General features: G+C 28.7%; 2 protein-coding genes across 4 annotated transcripts in view; both read right to left on the minus strand.

Moving 5' to 3' along the window:
* Positions 1-13,792, minus strand: part of LOC107439004 (inversin) — a 47,746-nt gene extending 33,954 nt beyond the window's left edge. For all 3 annotated transcript variants that reach the window (XM_071181899.1, XM_071181896.1, XM_016051456.3), the window contains exon 1: positions 13,653-13,792. The gene's annotated coding sequence lies outside the window, so the exon portion shown is untranslated. The remainder of the gene's footprint in view (positions 1-13,652) is intronic.
* A 5,872-nt stretch (positions 13,793-19,664) lies between these two features.
* On the minus strand, positions 19,665-24,968 carry LOC139426499 (uncharacterized protein MAL8P1.12-like). The gene has a single exon (XM_071185631.1). The coding sequence runs from the start codon at positions 24,966-24,968 to the stop codon at positions 19,665-19,667; it is 5,304 nt and encodes a 1,767-aa protein (XP_071041732.1).
* Between the last annotated feature and the right edge of the window lie 903 nt (positions 24,969-25,871).

A 25,871-nucleotide genomic window follows, 5' to 3' on the forward strand; every position in this document is an offset into this window, starting at 1 on the left:
TCAAAAGATAATTCAGTGCATAAAATCAGTTTTAACAAATCATTTATTTTTTTTATTTAATAATAGTCGAAAAAGTATTGAATTGCAAAGTATTCAAAGTTTCAAGTCTTTTTAATAAGCGTAAATTTATAAGGTAAAACACAAAATTTGATCGCAATCGGTGGGAGGGATCGAATTTTAAAAATAAAACATTTTTAAAATTTGATTTCTCAGAAACAATTAGACCGATTTGGTTCAAACTTTGTATTTTTCCATATAAAAATTGCACTACGTTGATAGAAAATTAAGAATATCATATAAAAATGTCTAAATCTTAGCAACTAAAACAATAAATTCAGCTTGTTTTAAACAAAATCCTTCATTTTGTAGTGCTTAACCATTTGCATGCAAAAAGCTCCAAAAATGGAACATGGACTTTGAATTGAGTGAGCGATTTTAAGTCCGAATGATATTATTTCTCATACATTTAAAATTTACATTATAAAGTATATTTACACTCACTTAGGTTCCGTTTCCATAACTGTTCGATTTTCTTAGAATTTTAAAAGTTTGATATGATTTGTAAATTTTTATTTACTTGTAATATAATTTACCGAAAATTCAGTTTTTATTTCACGAATACAAAATTTACAGGATTTTAAAGGGATAATATAACCTTATGTTAGGCATAATTCAGATCCTGTTATGCCATTCTATAATAGAAAAATATTGTTTTTAAAGTAATATTGAAGAAGATGAAGGGAAAAATCAAATCCTAGAGTCCAGTGCAAATAAAAAATAGAAAGGCTAATAATTACAAAAATCGAATAAGAAAGTGAAATTTGATGAGGCAACAATATTGAAAAATCCTGAAACAATGTTGCAAAAATATCATGAGTGGATGAATTGTGCTCATCTTGACATATTTTGAAAACTATTCCTGGAGAATATCTCTTGTTCCGACAGAAGATATGTACTGGAACACAACTGAAGCGATCTTGACCATTATCAATAAAAAATGACCCAGTCAGACGTCAATGTTCCCAAAAATGGAACATCGTTAAAAACACACTTAAAATTTGTTTGCTCTATTTCTTATTTTATTGTCTTTAAGTTTGCGAGTGAATTTATCAAATTTCAAGTTATTTGCTTTCCCCTTTCTTAAGTCGGCATTTAAAAGGTTAAAATCATTTAAAAATAATGGTGATACATATTAATATCTTTTTCGTGGCTTATCTGATATACCATTATATTTTTGTTTTTAGGACATTCAATATTCTTATCCAAGATAAACAAAACAAAAAACTGATTTCTGAATACATAATTTGTTCTAGATTCAATTGTTTGAAAAAAAACAAACAGTGAAACGAATATTTTTGTCTTGTGTTTACTCTGATTCCATTTACATAGAAACAACAAACACGAAATGAGTGATTTTAGTTTATTATATGTTGCTAAGTAATGAATAAAAACTTCATCACGAAAATGATTGTACTCATTTTCGTGATTCATTTTCAAAAGCAAATGCAGCATAAACATCTTTAAAAAAATCAATATGGCATTTTTCTTTTAGTTCAGATACTTTTCTTAAAGTAGTAAACAAGAAAAGAAATTAAATCATAAAAGTTTGCTCTAATTTAGTTTTTTTTTTCTTTTTTAGTTTTTTTCCCTTCGTTTCAGTCAAGGTACCGCATTTTTTAAAATACAGATCAAATTATCAAAATTATGAGTACACATATGAAATTATAAAAAAGTTAATTTTTAAAATTCATTTTTTTTACGTATTAAAATAATTTAAGATTATACTTAAATTTACGCTGCCACTTGATACATGTCACTCCCTATATGCTAAAGATATGGAGAATGCTCTGTAACGAGCACTCTTAATGTATATTTTAAGCAACCTTCTACAAAAGAAGTAAAAAGGGTAAGCACATAACTTGTACACATCGAAACAAGTTTAATTGCCTGGGAAAAGTGAAAAGTTTCTAACAATTCCCTTTCGATACTTCTCTGCTTACACTGGAAGTCAAACAAATTATGATGTTTTCAGCCCGCTTTTCTAAGTCGTTATTCGTAAGATTTCGGCATCGTTATAGTTTTTTCCTTCCTTGAATATTAATTTGCCATACATATTATTGCAAAAATTGAGGTATAATATTTTGCGGATTATGCACCCAAAGTACCAATTTTGATACCGTAATTTGATCCGGAATTTCTTACCTTGTTTTTACGTTGTTACGTTTTATTTTTTTCAAAAACAACACAAGAATATTTTCACTAATCTTTTTTTTATTTTCTTTTATTATGGATTTGATGGGTAAATTGCGTTATATTCAATTTAATAGCTTCGATCTGCAAAGTAACATTGTAAGCATAATTATGAAATTCCAACCAGTCATTAATTTTTAAATATTACTTTTTCTGAGACACTTATTGCTCTTTATGATTATTTTATTTCATAACCATCATTGAACAACCGACCCAGTTTTTGGGTTTACGACCACTAATGTTCAACTCCGTAGCCTTGTAATTTTGAACCCAGTCCAGAAAACAAGGGAACTCCTGGATCAAGTATTAGGAGAAATTTGCATTCGCGGAGGACTTTTTGATAGAACTAGCCCGCATTTGTGTAACATGGCGAGGAAAAGCACGAAAACCTCCCACGGTTAGCCTGACGGCAAGGGGACTCTCACCTATGGTCCATCTACCACTGAGGATATCTTACGTCAGCACTGTAGTCGGTGCAGGCCGGATGCGGAATTCGTATCGACCAGCCATCGCTGGGATTCGAATCCGGTACACATCATTGTAAGGCAAACATCCTATTACCTGTGCTAACACGGCTCGAGCTTTACGATTAATCATTTTTAAAGCAAAAATCAATTAGGATATTGAACATGTTAGATCATAAAAATCTGATCATTAGGATAAAATTTATTCAGAGCTCTCCAATTTTTATTTGATGCAATAACACTTAACATTTCTAAATACTTAAAAAATAGTTTCAAGCAGAATGATAATTTTATAGCTACTAATTTTCATTTTTCATCTACTTTAGAGTTGAGTCGTAAAAATATCAAATTACAATGAAAGAGATTAATTTTAATAGGTAAGAAAGTTTAATTTTACTTCTTACAGTTTAATTTTACTTGTTAAATTTATAAATAACACAAATAGATTTTTAAAATTAAATACTGCAAATACTGCCGTTTAATAATAAAGTAGAAACATTATATTAATTGTCTTTTACTGCAATTCATAGATTCTACCACATCTACGGCTTTTGTAGCTTCGTTCAATACCATATCATTAACATAAGGAACCTAATACAGAAAGAAAAAAAACTGCCCAACTTAAAAAAAAGGGGAGGGGGCTTACTTGGTTAAGATAGCGTAATATAACGAAATTTACCAAAATAAAAGAGACGCACGCGTTGTTTAAAAAAAATTAATAAAAATTTTGAAAATTTTTTTAAAAAAAACAGAAAGGGAATATGTTAAGGAGAGGAATATGAGAAGAAGAGAAAACCGAACCGAAAACAGATAACACGCTGCAAGTTCTAGCTTTTATTATTTTTTATTTCTTAAATTGATGTTCTGTTTACTAATCACGTGATAAAAAAAATACATTAGAGTAGCACAAAGAACAAAAAAGGAATCGATTTATTTCAGTTTTGCGGCCGCTCCAAGCAACGACAGCGAAAACAAAAAAGCCGAGCTTTTCGAAGAAAAACATCATATTATTATTATCATCGATCGATTATTCGGTTCAGACAACTTCTTTTCACAGAATTCTTCCTTGCTTACTTAATAATATTCCGCTTTATATGTTTAAAGGTTAAACACATGACATAAGATATTCCTTGATACAGAATTTACTGTATTGAATAACTTGAAAATAATTAAGTGGAATTCATTTTTCCCCATAAGCAATTTTAGGGGAAAATATAGTCGAATGATTGATGGTTGTTTGCGGCAATATAAACTTCATTTTACTATTTGGTAAATGATTTTGGGAAAAAGAATAAAAAAGTTAATTTAAAGTCGCAACTTAAGTAAGTGCACTCACTTAAAGTATAGACTGAACTTTCAATAAAAAATTTTTGTGGGATTATTTGATAGTGCTCTGAATCAATTAATATTAATTTCTGAATCAATAATGCTGTTATTTTTTAAATTTAATTGATATTAAGAACTTAGACATTAGAAATTTTATTGCAAATGTATTTCTTTTCATAAACTACTTATCATTATTAACTACTTCATATTTAATTTTTAATACCTAATATACAGTGAAGTTAATGTTAATTTTATCTTTGTTTTATCGGAAATTTCGGCCATTTTTTGACAAATACAACCTAACAGATGTATTACTATATAGAAGATAATTGGAAATTAAAATAATTTTTTTCTAATACTGCGTTTTCCTGTAAATTAAAAAGAAAAAAATAATTTTAATTTTGTTAACCAAAAGGCGGAAAATATGAGGTGTATCACTTTCGTAATAAACTTCTATTACCGCAAAAATTCTTCTCATGCATTTAAAATGCACCTTAGGTTTTTCGCTTTAGATCTGACAAATGTAAAATCGTTTTCTTTTTTTTAAGCGTACTTGGATAAAAAAAAACTAATTTCAAAATTTTATATTTTATTTTTAAAATAATTGTCATGCGAAATATGTAAACAATGCTTAAAATTGGAGCACAACTTTTGGAGCAGGTTACTGCAAGAAAAAAGGGGATGATTATTTAAAACTCTTTCTTTGTGTGCTTCTGAACAGGTCATAATAGAAAAGCGCCTCCAGCCGCGTACAATTATATTTCCAGTTTTGGGTTCCTATGCAATTTTATACCTGAGGAGGTGGTATACTCCTCTAGAAGTTAGTCGCAACATTTCGCAACCCCATGTTTTATATTAAGTTTTTAAACTTGTACATCTCGACAAAAATGTTATTTAAACAAAATTGTTACTTTAGGAGCAAAACTAATTATAAATTTAAAATTCACACCCGAATAAGGTTCCCCAGAATAATTTGAAAATAAACATTTTTAGGTCGTTTATGATTTAATTTTTTAGCAAAATATTTCTATTTTGCTCAAAACGCTTCTAATTATTTATTATAATCCATCTACAGTTCACAGAAATCCCACGATTGATTATTTTTAAATGTTCAATTATGTTGAATTATTATTCGTATATTATATTACAGTATATTTATGTTTAACTGGATAGAATACATTAGTAATTAAATATTTACTTACATTTTCGGCTTGTTTATAGCCCTTCCCTCGGTCAAAAAATAATTTACTGCGTTGAATAATCTACTATCATACATTTTGTTCATAGCACGCATTCAGAAATAGTCATTCCGAGGTCAAGCTTTCATTACGAATCAACTGAAGATATTCTCAAAACAAAATTGTCTTATTCCTCAGAGACATGAGAAGAACCATCTAATCAACTTCAGATACTTGAAAAGCGATTTTTTTTCCTCTACCAAATTCTCCCGAGAATCGAACCCTCCTGTTTGATAAAGCAGTCTATAAACCGTTTTGCTATTATCTAAATTGGATATGCATCGAGGTCAACTCATGGCTTTTATTACGCTTTCTGAAACTTTATCATCTCATGTTTTTGGGTGGTGCAGTAGTTCACTTAAAATAATCTAACAACCATTATTTATTTTAATTAACTTTAACTTCACCACTTTTAAGGGATGGGCTTAAGATAATTAAAATAAATAATGGTTAGTAAGCCGTTTGCATATTCAGTAACTATATATTGTTCAGAAAAATAATTTGGTTTAGTGAAGGCACTAAAATAATTAATTCTTAAAAAGCATTATTTTTTTAAAAATTATTTTCATAATTTTCGAAATGGGTGACATTTTTGGAGAGATGTGATGAGATCTGCTGAGGAAAGAAGAAGTAAAAATATTTCATTGAAAAAAATCAGAACGATTCTGTTGATTAATTTAACAAAATTAATTTAATAATTTCATCATCAAAGATTTTTAACATTCCCTCTGAAAAGCGTACTTCTGATTTGTACAAGTTTCATGCATTTAAAAAAAAATTCTACAGATTGTTTTATACACCTATTAAAACCGAAAAATTTACGCTTTTAAAAACGCCGCTGGATTGGTTGTGCAAAACTGTAAAATTTTTGAAGTAAATCCGTAGCCACAACTGTTTTTTACCATAAGTTTCTCTTCGTAAAAATTACGAAGAAAATCCGTAATAAGACAGATTTTTTACCGTAACAAAAAAAATTTTTATTACAGAAATAACCCTGTGGCCTCAACTGACTTTTATCATATAGAAACAAATTTTCTCTGTGGAAGTTACGAAGTAAATCGGTACTCGCAGAAAATTTAAATATTTTATGTCGGCAGAATTTGTATAGCCCAGTTATCGCTGTGATTTAAACCTGGGTCATTTCATTGGGAAACGCGCGCTCTGTCGCCTGAACCACTGCGGCTTTGGTATCTTATTATGAAGAAACTGTGATAGTGAGAATTTCGCTTCAATATTAAATCAATATGACAATAAATTCGAATCGTAGTTTTTTTTTAGGATGTCCAGAAATAATTGCTTTAAAAAGAGTAAATATAAAAAATAATCGTAAAATTATTAGAGAAAAATAAATATCTAATACGGAACGGTTTTAATCCGTTTGGGATTAGGGTAAAAAACATAATAAAACCGTTCTGTGAACAAAACGGTTTTAACCGTTAAATATATGATGAAATTCCGAAAAAAAAAACAATCGGTATTTTTTACAATGCACTTTCAGTCACACACCTTTTATCAGGTTCAAAGCAGAAACCAATATGTTAAAGAAATTACTGTTCAAGTTATTGTTAACATTTTGCTTCTCATTGTTGAAACTAGTAATAAAAAGTTTGAATTTGTTTAACCATAAAAAATTCTTCAATACGTGGCATAAGAAACAGATAAAAGTAAAGCAAATTGTTTTCAAGCGATAACAGACGATCCCTATATTAAATTTTTAATACCACCATAGGTGCAAGGCCTTTTTTTAAAAAGGTATGGTATGATCTCTAAAAGAATTAATACTTTTAAGGCTTTTGCGACCAAACATTTGTATTCATTTTTTTTTAAATCTTTTCAAAACAGTTTTCAGCAGGGGGTAGCGAAGTATTCATTTCTTTCTTTGTTTTTATCTTATTAAGGGGCCGCTGGATCAAACTGGTTTAAAAAAAACTGATTTCGATCATCTCTGAACTCTACATATGTCAGTAAATCTATAATAAAACCAAGTTATAACAACTGTCACAGTTGCAGCAGTGATAACCCCTCAGATAAAACGAACGAAAAACTTTCTGCGAATACAAAATCTTGATTTAAAGATCTTCCTTCAAACAGTTTACTGACTTTTTCAAGTTCAGTCCTTTTGTCGCCACGTAATTTTGACGCAATTTATTTAAAAATCACCGATTTTTTTGAATAACTTTATATGTTGATTATTATGCATACAAGCATACATTTCTTTAAATTCAGCTGCTTTTTGAAGATATAAAGGTAGTTATTGACTAATTTCGTTTTTCCCTTTTCGGCTTGGTTGGTATATCTAAACTCTGATTAGCACAGAAATAATTTAACTCAAAATATTTAATAAATACTTTCATAAAATTCACCTGTCAATTCCTCCACACTTAAGCAATCTTGTTTTCTTGCGTTACTCATTTTACAATATATAATAGTGCAAAAATAAAGAGAATTAAAACTGAATTGTTTTAACATATTTAACTACTGTATCACATATTTTATCAAATATTAATATCAAATTTCATTCCTGATGCAACCATCTAAAAAAAAGATTGATGTGTACAACGTTATAGTTTCTGTGGAATTTTTTTCTTCTCTTTTTCTTGATAGTACTGTTCGTATTCAAAGTTCAATAAGTAAACATTTAAATAAATAATAAAATAACAAATTAAATGTGTTAATAATTTTTAATTGATTTTGCATTTAAATATCAATATTCATTGTTGAAATCGCTATAAAAAAGCTAGGCTATGGAATCTCCGTGTTCCAGCTAGACCACAGACCGCTTTTTTTAAAATCTAATAAGTAATAGCAAAACATTTTTCGCGATGGTTACAAATTATATGCGAACAACATTCACGCTTTCGTGCATATTATACATATCTACCCCCAGCCACACTTTCTACAATTTTAATTTGCAATAAAAAAGAGTGCATTAACTTTTTTATTACCCTTTGAATATCACATTATTGGTCTTTTTTTAAAAACTAAACTTTTAAACGCAGCAATATTTATTTCTTAATCATTTGTGTAATCTGTTCACCTCTTAAATTTAAAACTTTTAACAAATTACGTATTTTCAAAGAAAAAAAGTTTGCAATTTTCTCAATTTGACGAAATATTCGCTCGTAACATTTATGAGGAAATGGTTCATTAAATTTATTTAAATTTTAGTGCCTACTTTCTACAGTGCATTAACTTACATTTGAGAAACTAATAGAAAATATTGTTATAAAAAATATTAATTTCTCTTTTAAGCGCAATAGTTCATTTGGTATCAATCAATAATTAAAATAAAAATTTATTGCGTAACGTGTACAATATTTATTTTGTGCACATTCGCACTAGATACTAAAATTCAGAGATTTACCCAGTTTTTCTTTTCTGAATTTATCTCAAAATAAAGTTAAAAATTAAGACTTAGAAGAAATAAAGATCATATCCATTTTACACTGGTGACATATATTTTACTTTGACTATTAATCTTTATAAAGAAATATATATTGCCGGAAAAAAACTATAACAGGTGTCTTTCTTCGAAATAACCTTATAAAAACTTTATACTTGACAGTAAAATGACAGTAAAGTGACACTTTTATCTCCACTATCGAACACTTTATATTATATTAGTTCTATAAAAAAAAATCCTTTGTATGATCTGAATTGGGGGAAATAATGCTGTTTCGTGCTCTTGGCAACTGACCAGCCTTCTTCAGAAAGTCACTTATTAATTCCTCCTTAATCTCAGCCTTGGATTTTCCAAGAAATAGGTCACGTTCAGAGCTTGAGCCATTTCGGTGTAGTGTGACCAACGTCTACTGTAATGCATGTCACGCTAAGCGTAAGAAAGAATGGTATTCTTTATTTATCGTAAGGGTATTAGAAGAGTGTTATTTAAAACTTAACCTTTGTTTGAAAAATAGCTCATAGCCTGCTATTTTTCCTTTGCTGTTACTGTTATATTATACTTTTTTACTGCATAAAGATTAAATCAATTTTTAAATGAAATATGATCATTTTGTTTTTAAATGTTGTATTATATATCTGGTTTCAGAAGAAAATCACGAATCAAGCAATCAAAAACATAATCTCGCATATTCAAAATATTAGTTATTCTGAAGAGATATTCTTCTTTAAAAAGAATTTTGAATTCTTGCATCGAAAATTTTAACTCCTAATATTTAGAAATCAAAGAGTTGTTTAGAAGTAATTTTTGCAATTTTATTTTAAGGAAACAGAGTATCACATAAAATTTGTAACTAATTTTATGTGATACAAATTTATAACTAAATTTGCATCATGAAAAATTTGTAAAACTAAGTTCATTCGCTGAAAGTAAAATAGGTAATTTATTCTGATTTTTTTTTATAGCTCCTTAGAGAATTTATCTAGATTTATAACCCAGAAAGTTTAATGTTTAAAATTATAAATATATATTCTTCAATTTATGCAATTGTTCATCTGTAATCTGTTCAGATTTGCCTAAGATTATCATTTTTTCTTTCTTTGTTAAAATTTCAATTTATGTAACTATATAGCTAGAGAAAAAATTACAACATACTTTTTTTATTATATCTTATTTTTTGCAATGAATCTTGCAGTTTGATGAACAACTCTTAACATAGCCCATTTAAGGAGTGGAATTTGAACAACAATCAAAGGGAAATAAAAAAGCAAAAGTTGGTTTGCAGACTATCTTTATTATGACCTTAACCTTTTCAGCTGTTTTACTATTATAAGCTATAAATATGTATCAAGCTACAATAGACGTTTAATGGTTTAAGCTGCACTTCATTGGCATGTGTCCAAAATCGAGTTCATACAACGAATTGTATTATTATTTCATCCCCTCAATTAGTTTTAAAAATCGTTACATACTTGAATACTTAGATATTAATTTGGTACCTGTGATTAACATTAAATTAATATAATAGCTCTTTGTCTTCGTCAGGAAAATTATTATTGACGTAATTATTATTGACGCATATAATGCCGGAAATAATATCGATGTAAATGACTTTGAAAAGTAATCGAACATATAGTAAATAGTAATTAAAAATCTCTTTACATCCAAAAAGACCAGAAAATATTTTTTGGACGAAAAGTAGCTGAGTGGCACCAGATGAAAAATAATTTTTTCGATAAAAAGGAAGAAAAATAGTTGCTGCATAAAGATGAATGTGTTTTATTGATTTGATACGAAGCTTAATAACTATTTTCCGTGATATTTTTTCTTGTTAAACTAAGATGACATTAAAATTATATTTTAAAGATAAATATAAATAAGAATCCCATGTGTAAACTATCATACATAAAATTTGATTCCTTAACTTTCTAACAGTTCTCAGAACAGATGTTAGTTTTTTATTCTAGTTCTTAAAAGTTGTGAACCAAATTCATCATATAAAATTATATTAATGATAATATTTTATTGAAAAAAGAGCAGCTAATTTGTTCGTTGCATTTTTTGAAATAAAAATATAAAATTACCTCCTACATTTTGTTTAATCAGTTTTTAGTCGCAATTATGGTAGTTTCGTAAATTTATCAAGTTCACATTGTCATTACGCGTCTACCTTCCTTATTTTAAATAATATTTTATCATAATAGCATGACATATGCATTTTATTTCAAAAATAAATAAAAAAAGAGCATCATATATGCAAAGAATCATACATAATATAGTTGAGAAGCTAATAAGTTAAAGTTTAGTAATCCTTAGAAATCTCAAAAACTGTCATTTGTAGGATTTTGCCTACTGCCTATTTGCTTTTGCCTCTGCGGTTCGGCAGAAAAATAATCTAATAGTTGAAATTATAATAGACTTCCGAATACGTGTTATAATTGCATACTTTATGCTAGACAAATATTTTGTAAAAAATAATAAAGCAGATTAATAAAACGATTAAAATAATGGAAAAAACACGGTTTCCGGTTTCCTCCGCAAGTTTCGTAAACAGTAATGAAACAGTTATCTCTGTAAAAGTTGTTTTCTTACTTAAGCACTTAGTATGCAGAGAAAAATCAAATAAGTGGATTGTCTGGAGTCCAATTTACTTATTTTCCAGTTCAAGTTTTTGATGGAAACTAACATATGTTTTACTTTATCTTTATTGAGTGAGATTTCATATCTTTAAAAAATTAATGAACACATTTTCTTAAAAAACGTTCTTTTCTAATTTTTTAGAATCCATCATGTGGTGGAATGATTCATGTAGAAGGAGAGATTTTTTTTTAACAATTCTCATACTTCAAAGTTGTGATGTGTATATTAAATGTATTTTGCCACCCTTAAATATGTTTAAATAAAATTCTTTAAAATCAGTATGTTTCACTCAATTTTGACACATATTTATATTATTTTTAAGGTTAAATTAATTTTTTAAAGCCGTAGATTGTTTCTAATATGATTTTTTTCTTTTGGATTTATAATTTAACTCAAGCAAAAGAAAGTTTGTGAAAAGTGGTCATAAAAGGAAGAGGAACTATCGATATTGGTCACTGACTCTTTAGGTTTGAGAAAAAAGTGGCTACTAAGTTATTAGAGTCTACCGGCCACTGGCTACTAACTGAAAACTTAAATTTTCAGGTCTACTGCCTTGTTATTTTAAAAAATTATAACTTTCTTTCTTTCCTTCTGTTCAATTTAAAACAAATTTTGAAAAATGATAAGGACGTATAAATAATTTTATTGATTTTTTACTCTCTCAAACAAGTAAGTTAACTTTTTCATTACATTTTAAGAGCTTTTTTTAATGTAACTAATTCATGGAAATATCATTAACTTCGTAATTTTCAACCTACAAGGGAAAAAATTATTAAAATAAAATAAAATAAAATAATTTTTAAAAAAATAAAATAAATATATATTATTAAGCCGAAAAACAAAAGTTGTAAAGTTTTTCCTTCAATTTAAATATGTCTTGTAGTAAAAAATAAAAATTATTCCACAAAAAAGAATTAAAAATTAAAATATTGCTCAATTTCTTCGCGGAATTTCAGTTTAAAGTTGAATTATCTATCTGTTAGACGTAAGTTAATCTATTACATGATATAGTATAAGAAAATTATCATTTAAAAGTTATAATATACACGCATATCTCGTAATACCTATAAGTAACACAAATCATTCCAAATTAAAAAAAAATTTCGAATATTATTAAATAAAATAATAAAAAATAATAAATATTCAGCAAAAGTTATTTTTTGCATGGAATTATCTTTGGATAAACGAATTTTAGAATTGTGTACAGAATTTTTTCAATTCGCTTAAGAAGTTTACGAGATATAGCGGAATGAGCAAAAAGTAAAATTGACATTAAACGGTCAAAAGTTTAGAGCGCTCTCCTGACCAAACTATTGGGACCATATTTCTCGGCTACCCCCACGGCTACCCCCAAATCTAGGGGGTCAGGAATTTGAATCCGTCGATGAAAAGGTATGGGCTTATTCAGAAAAAGTACGTTTTTGTGTCTGATTTCGCAATTTAAAGTATCGTCTGCAACTAATTAATTAGCATATTTGTGGTCATCCCCTCAAATCATTAAGATTGAGTTCTGAAATATGAAGATCTGATTATTAAATTATTATTGATTCAAAGTGGTCCATTTTTTGTTTTGTTCTGTACAGAGTGATTATTCGAATTTTTTTGCACTGTACTCATCACACACTTTATCCTGTATAAATGAAACACTAGGAGCATTGTAATGATAAGCCCGCTTTTAAAAATAAATATACCGATTTCCAAATCAAATATAGATGTTTCTATTTGGACAAAAGAACAGTTCAATGTTAAATATTTTTTGAAAAATTATAGACTAGAACTATGTTGTTCCAGGCCTTTAAATATATTTTAATACCATCCAAATATATTGTACAGCCTTTGAAAACTTATTTGAATAGAAAGCAATGAAACAATGCTGTTTTTAAAATAATTTATGCCATGAATTACATTTCTAGCTTTTTCAAACTACCATTTTAATGAATAATATCATATGTTACTTGTTATTCATAAAATAAAAATACACCAGTTTTTCTAGAAATTTTAATATATTGCAGTTTACAATTCCCTATGGTCTTTCATATATATTGCAAGAATATCTAAAGATATTAATCCATAAATGCTTTATTTAGCCCTTGAACATTTGTGATTTAAATAAAAAATAATATAATTTTTAAAATTATTCATGCTACATTTTCAATTTTGAACTTTTTTAAATAGCACTTTAAAAAATATCATAAATTTATTGTTATTTATAAACTTATAATGAAGCAATTTGTTCTAAAAAAATCATAATATAGTACAGTTTCATTATTTTTTTTACATAAATTTGAACTTTTAACAAAATAATTAAATTAAAAGAATACGATGAAAATTTACCTGCTAACTACTTGAAAACATATGAGCTATAGCATAGCAGGCGTTCTATGTTTTCCACGAGATATGAGTCACTAACCATTCGAACATTTGCCTTTTTCCGTTTGAGCGGGTTCATCTTAGTTTGACGAGTGGGCTTGCAAATTCACACTCAGTTAATGTTTTCCCGTTTCCAACGGCAACCTACGTTTTTTAAAAAAATTTATTGTATAAATTGTTTCTAACCACAGAGGGCGCTCTGACAGCTGCAATGTGTTTTTATTATCGTCTGTTGTTATGAAGTAATTCTTTTTCGCAAAATGTGGAAAGATCACGAACAGCAAAATTTATTTTACTGATGATGGACCGTCAGATTAATGTGCGTGAGCCCCAGTGCCCTACATTATACGTTCAAACAAACAGCTATTAGACCTCAGATCATTAATTTCAAAACGATAAAACAATAATAAATTTGTAAGAAAAGCTGTAAATTACTTTTTGTTCAATTTCCGATTAAAATGTAACTTAAGAAAGCATTTTATACAAAAATGTTAATGATTTTGTTCACGAAAATTTTTGCTTTAGGTGTAAATCGAGGGAAACTTAAGAAAACTATTGTAGGCTAAAAGCTTTTTTTGCAATTTGTTGAATAATAATGAATAAATAAATAATACTTTTTTCATTATTTATTAAATTATTTTTAAAAATATTAATTTTCTGTAAACACATAAAAGAATAACGTTTTCCCAGAAAAGGGTGGAATTTGTTTCTCCAAATTGGCAACGATAATCAAATGCTTGAATAAAAAATGAAAAAAAAATTCAAATGATTCATAAAATATTTGTTACACAGTCACGGTCGGTCCAACGAATGAAGCTCACAGATCTCACAGGGTTAACCTAATTTTAGTTGTTTTTTCATCTCGTTGGATAAAAGTATCAAAATATTTGTAAAAATTTTAACTTTAATGTGAGTAAAATTGTAATTAACAAGCATCAATTAAAATGGAGATAATAAAATACGCACAGTATTCATTTTAACATAATTGAAATAATTAGTCGATTGGCGATATTGCATTTGCCAATTTTCCGAAAACTCAACTAGCAGCGTTTACGATGAAAAAATAAGTGTATGAGAGAATAAATAATGAGTGCTAATCATCAGCATCAAATTGATAATTTCAATGGGATACCTGCAAATGACGTAATGTAGGTATCTCGATCCTGATTGGTTCTTAAAACGTGGCATTTGTTTACGTTTGCAACTGTTCTTTCCATTCTATTTCGGGTAAGCCAAGTTCGTCAAGTATCAATTCTCTTTAATGACTCATTCTATATTCTTTCACCAAAATTACAATTCTTTCACTATATATTACTTACTTAACACAATACAATCAGGAAGCCACGAAGAACATAATCAAATTTAATATGCATCGAAGTTGCCAGGTGCACGAAACAAAAATATATCACGGTTACAATAAAATGCATAAACAAACAAGTATTGGGAGAAATTTGCCTTCTTGGAGGTCTTTTTGATGGAACTAACCAGCATATGCGTTACATGGAGAGGAAGACAACGAGAACCTCCCTCAGCTAGCCTGACGAAAAGGGGAATCTAGCCCATGATCAGTTTACCACAGAGGATATTTCACGTCAGTACTGTGCTCGGCGCAAGTCGGATGCGGAATTCATATCGACCAGTCATTGCAGGGATTCAAACCCAGTTCACCTCATTGAAAGGCGAACGCTCTATTCCCTGAGCCTTCACAACTCAAATTTTGATTGACATTGTGCCATTGTGATTGACAATATATTCATGTTAACAGCATATTATTGTTAGATAACTTATGCTCAACTCATACGAAGATAACTTATGCATGAGGCTCCAAAAAAGATAGATGCTTCAATAGATGATTTACAAGTAAAATTTTACAATAGTGTGTGACTCTCTTATTCAGGCAATCTTGCAGAAAACAGAAAAAATGAATCAAGTGTGATATTTTTTAATAATTAGGAGTCGAGATAAAAATAACAGAAAAATGGAAAATTTCATATACAATAAATGCTCCAAGTTACAGTGCCAATTTCATGGGGGCAACCTAGTCTATACTCTTAACCGATTTACCTAATACCATGACTGACATATCTGTCGATTTCCTTTAGTCTCGGCGAGCGATAGCGAGCAGAGTTTAGTTGACCCTAGTTAGTAAATGATTTACTAGTAGTTACAAGTAAATACAGCATCGAGCCTAAGCTTTTTTTAATTGCATATAACAATTTAAAACCAGTAACTCAAAGCTTTCAAATTCTTCCGAAAAAGTTGCAAACTTTACTTTAAAGATGCTATGTATGAAAAAAAAAATTTAAATATTTATGTAGTATAGTTGTTAATTTTTATGTGTTAAATAACCTCGCACGGTTAAGAAGGTTAAGTTTTGAGATGTTTTCTGTACTGTTCTTAAACCTAATTTTTGAACTTTTTATCAGATTTCTTATAGCAATGTTTTAGTATTGTTTTCTGTGAAATAAACATCGACCGAATAATTGTATATACAATGACGCCTTCCTTTTTTTCGGGGAAAGAATTAAACTAATTGTACTACAAAGAATAATAATGCAATAAACAAGCACATTCAAATTTAAAAAACAAGAATAAAATTAAAACGAAGATTTAAGAAAAATTAAGTAAATTTAAAAGAAGGTATATGCTTAAACAGAGAAAATAAAGTTTTTGCTTTATATCCAATTGTAATTACTAACAATAACTAATTTGTGTGAAATTAGCAAAAAAAAAAATCACTTTTAAAAACTTTTGATCGAATAATCGAATTTTCACATACTAGGAATCTAGCTGAATGGTTTGAGGGGGTAACTTCAAATACGCTAATTAATTTCTGCAAACACAAAACCGTACTTTCTTTGAATAAAATACCCTTTTTCTATGCATTTGGATTTCTTATACTCAAAATATAGGTGGCATAACGTCAATCTAAAAGTTATGGTCAAAATAGTTTGGTCAGGAGAACGGTCCAATGTATGAATCCCATAATGTCTTTGCTATATCTCGAGAACTTTTTAAGGAAAATGATAAATTTTTGCACAAAGTTAAAAAATTCATTTGTCCATCGATATTTCCATGCCAAAAATGATAAATTTTGCTAATAATTTATTAGTATTTTATTTAGTAACAGTCAAAAAATTTTGAACTGTAAGGTACATAATTTCTTACATCTACTTAACGAATGTAATTTTATAAGGCAAAATACAAAATTTGTACGAAGCCCTTGGAGTAGAAATTAAATTTTAAATATATGACTTTTTTTAATTCAATTTATCTGAAGTATTCAACCGAATGCGTACACATTATGTTTTTGACCTACCTAAAATTACATTCTTTAAAAAGATATAAGAAACTATACCTTACAATTCAAACTTTTTTCGACCAATATTGAAAAAATAATGAAAAATAAAATAAAGAAATACCAAGTAATTATTAAAAACTTGGTTCTTTTGCATGGAATTACCTTTGGATAAACGAATTTTATAATTGCGTGCAAAAATACTTCAATTCGCTTAAAAAGTTCTCGAGATATAGCAAAATACACAGATATTAAAATTTACTTTAAGTGGTTCAAATTTTGCGTTGGACAGCTCTTTTCTCCAAACTGTTTTGACCATATTTCCCATATTGCGGCTGCCCCCTATATCTTATGGTCAAAAATCTAAATCCGTCGACGAAAAGATATGCTTGTTTAGAGAAAGTGCGTTTTTGTATCTGATCTCGTAGCTTAAAATGTCCATTTTTATGGTATGTTTACAAGGGATAGAGATCTTTTTGAGCTCTTCAAATAACTTTACTGTAAAGTAGTGAGTCTAAGGTAGTCACGCGACACTATTTCATGTAACATCTTAGAGGTTTGGTTGAAAACAAAACGCAGTTTCAATGTCCAATCTAACTGATGTAGTTCAAAACATTAAAGTTTTGTTTTTCGTGTAACGTTTCATTAATTTTTTTTTATTCTATCAGGCATTTTATAATTAATGAAAGTTCCCAAATATTCATAAACATTTTATTGTTTTATTTTCCTAAAATACTGTCAAATTATCAATTTTTTAAGAATTCTAAATACCAAATACGTATATTATTTATTTTATTAACTTAATTTTTATTTAAAAATTATGCACAATATATAACATCTATATAATATATATATTTGGAAGAATAAAAATAATAATTCTTAGTATTATATAAAATACTTGTTAAGAATCCATTACAATTCCTTTACTAAGCAAGATCATGAAAGGCACGTCCGTATCGACGATTTTGCTTTAAAAAAAACCATGAAAGTGGGTGACATACTTTCGAGATATCGAATTGACCTAATAATCATTTGGAAATTTACTAATCATTCGCATTCAAAGCATTCAACAAAGGTTAGGGTCTCGCTTTGAATTTAATGATAGTCTAAGAGGTCCATTTGGTTTCTATGGATACTAAAAGCCGTATTCAAAGATCGACTAAAATGAGAGATCTTAATGAATGTTTTTCAAGCTTTCATATACTATATATTTAATCTCAAAATAAATTATTTGTACCTTTGCTTGCATGCATGTTTGTCATAATGCCATAAAATCCATTTATGAATGATGAATTATGATTATAATGCTTAATGAATTATACTGAAAATAATTTGCATTGTTAAAAATGAAATATTTCCATGGGGAAAATACTTTGATTCAATACTTGCGTTTAATTGCAGTTTTTTTTTCTCCAATAAAAACGTTTTTGATTACTTATATAACCTTCATAATCCTCATTCTATTAGAAAAGAAAAACTTTCGAAAAACAATAAATGCATGCTTTACAGCGTTATCAGTAATCTCTTGCTTTTGCTTATATTACAGGTTTGTTAGGTTCTATATATAATATAAGGTTCTATAATATATTAGGTTCTATATGTTATAAACGGTTTTGTTAGGTTCTTTAAAATTATAAGTTTTTGTCAGTTGAGTCTTAAAAAAGAAGAAATAAACATAAAGGAAAGTTATGTTTTGATTGTGACCTCGAATAGGGTGCATAATTCAGGGTAAGAAATCTATAGTATCTAGCGTGTTATTTTACAGCTAACTTAATCTTTAGCATATAAGTATTATCAATAAATTAACTCAAGGATGATTTAATTTTGTTGATGATTGCAAAAGTAAATAGAAACAGAAAATTAAAAGTTAAATTTAATATTTGTTTTATTTTAAATACTTTTTAAAAGTGGAAATTTTTGTGAGCAACTTTTCTAGAAAGATGATGAGATATGAGTAAAAATATTTAAGAAGCTTTGTTTAAGGTTGTCAAAATGATCAAATAGACAAACTTTTAAAGATTAAATTAAAGGGAAAAGAAAAGGCTAGCCCATTTTTTTTTGTAAAAAATTTAGCTAAACAGTAAGATTTTAAAAAGACTTATGATACAATAAGTTTTATCGTTATATTAGTTTTGTCATCAAAGCATTTTGAGTTTGAAAAGGTTAAGATAGTATAAATTTTACCTTCCTTATTTCTTATCGAGCATATACAATATGATTTTTTTAAACTTTCAATTGAAATTATTTATATTGGTTTAAAAATGTGTTGTGTTATTATTATGAGGAAATAAAATGAGATTCATTCTTTTATTTAAACAGCATTAAACAAAGGGCAAACAATAAGTTTTATATAAAATAATATTGTCCCAAAACATAGTTACACATAACAATAATTTAAAATAATATAACTTTTTCTCTTTTGAATTTAAGAATTTAAAATCATGTCATTTCAGTATAAAAATGTGAAAGTTTTAGGACCTAATTTAAATGTGATGTTATATTTCTTGAGTTTATAATTTAAGATAAAAATAGCCTCAAATCTAATCAATATTAAAAATGCAATTTATAAAAGAGAGAGAGAGAGAGAGGAAGTTTATGAGTATTATGTTTTCAAAATGCAAAAATATATTTGAAATAACTCTAAGTCCATGAGCAGAATGGAAAGTGATTTTTAATATTTAGTCCCATTTGTCTATATTTTCCCATTGGTCTGTTTCAGCGGTCATCGGGGCAATCTCATTGTTTCCAATCAGCAACAATTTCATTTTTGCTAAATTTAGGACGTTTCCAATAGGTACGTTCTTTCCATCACATTCAGGTTGCTTTCCCTCGGGCGTAATTGACCCCAGTTCGACCTCAAGAGACGTAGTTGGCTCGGATAAAGTTGATGACCCACTCGTCCTATGGGATGCTTTCCACTCACTAAGCCCTTGATAGATATTTTTAAAATAGGATAATGTACGTCCTTGATAATATATTTTGCTGTAGCACATTTTATTCGTTATTTTTTTGCCTACTGTCACAAAATCAGAGCAATCGGAGCACCACTCTAAAGGCGTTTTGTATGTTTTTCCTTTGTTCGAGGTTATATCACCCGTATTATTCAAAGAAGCGAACACAATTCTTTTTGATGTATGTAAAGAAAGAACATTTTTCCCTGGCCTCAATAAATCCAGAAGGATAAATTTTCGAAGATCATTCATTTTGTGATTATCCGGTAAATTAAAAAATAATTCACCAGATTTTTTATGAGCTTCTAGAATTCCTTTCCCTCCATTGTGAGCGTTCTCTGCACTATTCAATGTATAATCTATATTAGACATCCTTGATCTATTCGAGCAATATGATAGGACGGAAGATTTAATTCCTGTTTGCTCATCCCCTAATGTTGGATGACAAAAGCTCGTTGGTTTCACTAAATTGATTGTCAACGATTCGTTTGTTTTAAGATCGTTTTTATCGTTGGTTCGAGGTTTGGGATTCGTAATCAATTTGAGATTAAAACTATTAATTTTTGTGACATTACCAACGCGTGATTCTAAAAGTGACGGAGACTCACCTTCTTCGGTCACTGTGTTAATGGATTCCATACTATTGAAACTTAATGGTTTAAAAATTTCTCTTTCATTTGTATTGTTGCTATTTGCAACGTTATTTTTAACTTTAATCACTCCAGGTTGAAAATTATTGTCAGAACGTAGTTCTAAACTCAATAAAGTTTCATCGTCTTCACTACTCAAATTTGATATTTCCAAAGATTTTAAAGGTTTTAGTAAATTTGTTTTATAAGTTTCGTTTCCTGACAAAATTTTATCTGGTTGTTTGTGAAAGTTAATAGAATGAGTAGTTGAAACGTTTGATAAGGATTCATTTCGATTATTGTTTGCTAAAGTTTTTTTTGATTCATCATTTATGCTTTCAGTGCTTATTTTATTCTTTTCACTATTTGTTAGACAAGGTTTCTTATTTGTGATATCACACTCAGTTACAGAAGAAGTTTCATTGATAAGTTGGTCATTTTTAGTTTTACAAAAAAGATCAATCGAATTTCCTATCCTAAATATTTCTTTTGAGGATTTTATTCCTGGTGAATTATGCTTCTTAATTTGAATTCGTACACATTCTTCTTTATTTGTTGTTGTGTTTGGATTTAAATTGTATCTTGTAGTTTGGGAATCAAATGCTTTTTCAAATGGAAACTTATTTTTATTTTCAATCGATAAAAAATTTTCCGGAGTAAAATTATTTTTACCATTTCCACAAAAATTATCACATGGATTTACTTTTTTTACAATTAATGACGTCCCCAGTTTTTGTGTCTCTTTTTGTTTCCCAGTTGATTCTATTGGTGCATCACTATTTTGATTCCATTCGAACTGCTTTAAAAATATCGTTTTAGTTATTGAATTTTCTGGATTCCCTTCTTTATACCCTTCTTTTTCAATTACTCCAATATCTTCATTATTCTCGGAAATATTTCCTTGATTGCTTCCTAGTATTGGTGAAGAAGTCATTTCATTTATTGTATTTTCTTCAGTAATGGGTCCTTGTCTCAACCTTGGAGAATAATTTATTGGAATGTCAAAAGTTTCGTTTTCTTGGATTTTATCATTTCGTTTTATTGTTGAATGAAAATTTTCTTGCGAATTGTTACTGAGCTCATGCATCAAAGAAAACGTACTAATTAGTGATTCATCTTTTCTATAAAAAGTGCTCGTTGAATATTTTTCCGAAGAAATCGTTTGTAATAAATCCGAAAGTTTCCTATAACCATTCCTAAATTTATTCATAACTTTTATAGATTTATCTTTTCGATCATTTGACTCCAAAACTGGTTTTTCATCCTCGCATTTCTTCACCAGCGAAACTTTCAAAGGAACAGGAGTAGCTGTGATTATTTTCTTCTTGTTTATTATGTTTTCAATATCTTTTTTGATTTTTTTATACGTTGTCATCAAATAACTTAACTTCGAATTTATGTAAGTTGTATTTAAATCCTTAGATTTACTTACATTTTCCTGAGCGAAATTTTTGCAATATAGCTCTGTTTTCATTAATAAATCATTGATTTTCCTCAGATTAGTGTTGATTCTCTTTGCTTCCCGAATGCTTACAGTTTTCGTCGTAATTTTAAGATCAATTTTATAAAGTCTGTCCTCAATTTCATCTAGTAAACTTTTCTCTTTTTCAAAATTATTAGTTTTGCATTTATTTTGACTTACTGAATAATTATTGGCGATGGATAAAATTCTCCTTTTGCTCTTCTGGCTGTTGCCTATTTCATATAAATATTTATTTGCTTCTTTGAAAGCATATCTTTGATGATCACTGTTTCTAATCCTGAGTTCCATTTTCGTGCTTCTCGGAATTTTCTCTGCGTAATCTTCTGAACTTAAAGTATTTTGCTTTTTCTTTTTATGTTGAGTCGATCCATATTCTCTTTCTTGTTTATCTTTATTTGTGTATGACTCGTCATTATTAGAAATATCTATATGTTTTCGCTTTCCTCCAAACTTACTTTTTGTTTTAGTAACTGGTAATTTTATTATAGCTTTTTGATTATTTTCTTCAGAAGAGTTGCGTTCATATATCCATTTATCATTATATTCCATTAATACTGACGTTTTGACAGAATCCTCTAAAATATTTCTAGGAATTTCTATGCTAGTTTCTTGTAAACTCTTCGAAGACGTGTTGCTTACAGTTTCTTTCGTTGCAGTCAGTTTTTCGTCAATCGAGACATCATCTAAAAATGTGTTTTTAGGCTGTTCATTTTCGTCAATAGCTTCGATGCCCGAACTGTCAAATGAGCTTTTCTCGCTGTGCTCTTGATAAGTTGTAATTTTTTCGATTATTTTGGGTTTTACATTTTCTGGCAAACAATCATTAATTCCTGTTGCTTTAGTATCAATGTTTGGAACAGTAGTTGTTTCTTCTTTATCACAAGATTTGTTAATATCCATATTTGAAGAAATTGAAGTTTGTGGGAAATGTTTATCCCTTTTCGAAATAGATTGCGAAATTCCATCTTTATCATTCTTCCAAGGGGCTTGAAAACGTTTTAGACAACGCGACTGTCCAGTTTTAAAATAACTTTTAGCATTGTTATTTTCCTGAATTTCTTCTTCAGTCTTATTCATAATTTTAGAATGGTCATTTGAGGGCAGCTTTAGACCATAAATTGTAGATAAATCTGGGACATGTAAGTTTGCATATAATTCTTTTTTAGCTGATTGCTGCGCCAAAGAAGGGACAGTAACGCAATTTTTGACATAGTCAAATGTATCATAGTTGCCAATAGAATCAATCTTATTAGCAATTTGAAACTCTTCTTTAGTCTCTAAAAGAGAAGGTGATGATTTCGGAAATGAAGAATTAGAAGTTTCTGTATCGTTAAAAGAAACTTTTTCTTCAGTTAATTCGATTTTTTCGTAAAGAAATTCTTTCGTCTCTAATAACACTGTTTTGGAATGTTCGGAAGGGGATATATTCTTTCTGATTTTATCAAAGTACTCGCTTCCGGATTTTTCTTCGTGAGATAAGTAACATTCATTTATTTCCATGGCAAACGAAGGTGTCTCATCCGAGCTACAAAGTTCATCTTTAGCTGAAGTTTTTGAACTTTTAGAAGAAATAACTATTTCTAAGTTTTCTTCTTTTTGTGAGAAAGGTTCGTTGTTTTTGCCTGATTTTTCAATGGCATCTCCAACTTCACACTCGTTTTTATTATAAAATAATGCACCATCTTGTATGTCATGTAAAAATAAAGTGTCACTTAATTGCTTTTCCACTGACAAATTTTCATGGGCATATTGTGCAATGTTACTCGGCATTCTTTTCTGTGAATTTTCGATCCTACTTTTAGGTGAGGTATTATTCCATACATGTAACAAATCTTCTACAGCATTAGTTACATTTTTGCATTGCTGAGTCTGTGCTTCAACTGAAATCTCAAGATCTACTCTTGATGGTAACTCATTTATTTTTGTATATTCACATTTAGGTGACGTATTTTTCAGCCCATTCATTGTTCTTTCGTATTGCTGTTCTTTTAACTGCATTTCATTTTGCAGTTCATTAGAGTTGCGTACATAATTATCTCTGTTTTCTGGTGTACTTTCATGTAAATCTATTTTTACAGCTTCTGAAACGAACTGTAACTTGTCATCATAATTTGAAGTTTCAGGTTCAGATTCAAATAATGACTGAGAACAGTCATAAGAATCTAGATCATTTTCAGTGCAAGTTAGAGACGGAAAATTGATACAACAAATGGGTGAATGATTATGAGAAATATGATTTTGAGAAAAGTCAATTTGCCGAGGAATTGTTATTTCACTCAATGAATTAATTTTTTCAATCGAAGTTTTTTCAGCATTATTTGTTTTATTAAAACTTAATTCTGTATTGTGCTTAACAGTGTTGTGCTCTCCAAACTTCTTCAAATCTTTAAATTCCGAAATAAGGCAAGTATCTAAAGGATTTTTCGGATATTCGAATTGACATTTATTACTATTTAAGCATTCAAAGTCAGTAATTTTAAGTTTTCGATCCTCCATAGTTTCAGAAATTGTTTTATCTAAATCTTCTATAATATTGTTTATAATATTTTTGTCAATAAGATCTGTCGCATTTGATTCGTGGGTGATGTAGAAAGAACTATCGTTTTCTTTCATATTGCAGTTTGAATCCAAACATTTTTTCCATTTATCAATTGACTGTGTATATTTCGATTCGTATATTTTTAGCTCTTTACTCTTTGACAAACCGAAACGAGTTTCTTCTTGATCTGTGTTTATGTCTGCTTCTTTATTGTGTAAAATATTACATGTAACTGGTATTTCAGGACTTGCTAAGCTCTTCTTTTCATTGTCAAATATCATTCCTTGATTTGAACCTTCAAACCCATATTCCGATTTTTCGGAATCCGAAATTACTTCCATGTTTTCAAAATCATCAGGTGTTCCGTCGTTGCACTGCATCTAATATTAAAAATATCACAATTATAAATAATTACATTTATAAATAGTAAAATTAAATTATTACCTTTATAATAAACATATATTTTATTGACTTCTACCATATGTGTACTGATTATTACTCATTTTCAGAACAAGTTATAACATTAATGTACTAAAAAATATAACTTTGTGTAACATGAAGTAACCGCTAATAAATAAAAAAAGCACTGGTATGAATACTAAAAATGTAGATTAGTGATGTATTTCCAAAAACTCAAAATGCTGAAATGTATGGACTTATTATTATGAAACACTTTTTAAATATCTTGTAATAAATTCATAGAAATGAAAACAAGCTATTAAATATCTTATACTATTTATATATAGAATAGAAGCTAAGAGTCACATCTTCATTTGCGTTTCGGGAAAATTGGCAAAACACCTTTGAATGACATTTAAGAACATAGTTTTTCCGTGAACATCTTTATTATTATAAATTGTGATATTAAACTGTTACGATTTCTTTAAATTTTATTTGTCCCACAGATTACTGATCGTAAGGACGCGATTCCCAGTAGAACACCGAAGTCAAGCATCATCACTGGCTGTGGTCAGTAAGCGGGTGGATGACCACTTTGATCAGCCTGCGAAGGGACCGAGGGTGAGCGGTATCGGTCCTCATTAAACTGTTCTACGGTAAAGTGCTCGACTTCACGAGCAGGTCGTCGGGTTACCAAAGCAGGGAAGCTATCCTCTCTGCAGGGGATCAAAATTGCGATGACTTGTCTTCGGATTATCCTCAGGGATGTTTCCTAGACCGTAGCCAATAGCCCATTGTGTTAGTGCGACGTAAATAAAGTACCTACCTACCTTAAATTTTATTTATGCGTTTCGAAATTTTCATTTTATATGTTTCAAATCGAA

This window comes from Parasteatoda tepidariorum, chromosome 1, assembly GCF_043381705.1.
Source record: "Parasteatoda tepidariorum isolate YZ-2023 chromosome 1, CAS_Ptep_4.0, whole genome shotgun sequence".
In the NCBI taxonomy this organism is placed as follows: domain Eukaryota; kingdom Metazoa; phylum Arthropoda; class Arachnida; order Araneae; family Theridiidae; genus Parasteatoda; species Parasteatoda tepidariorum.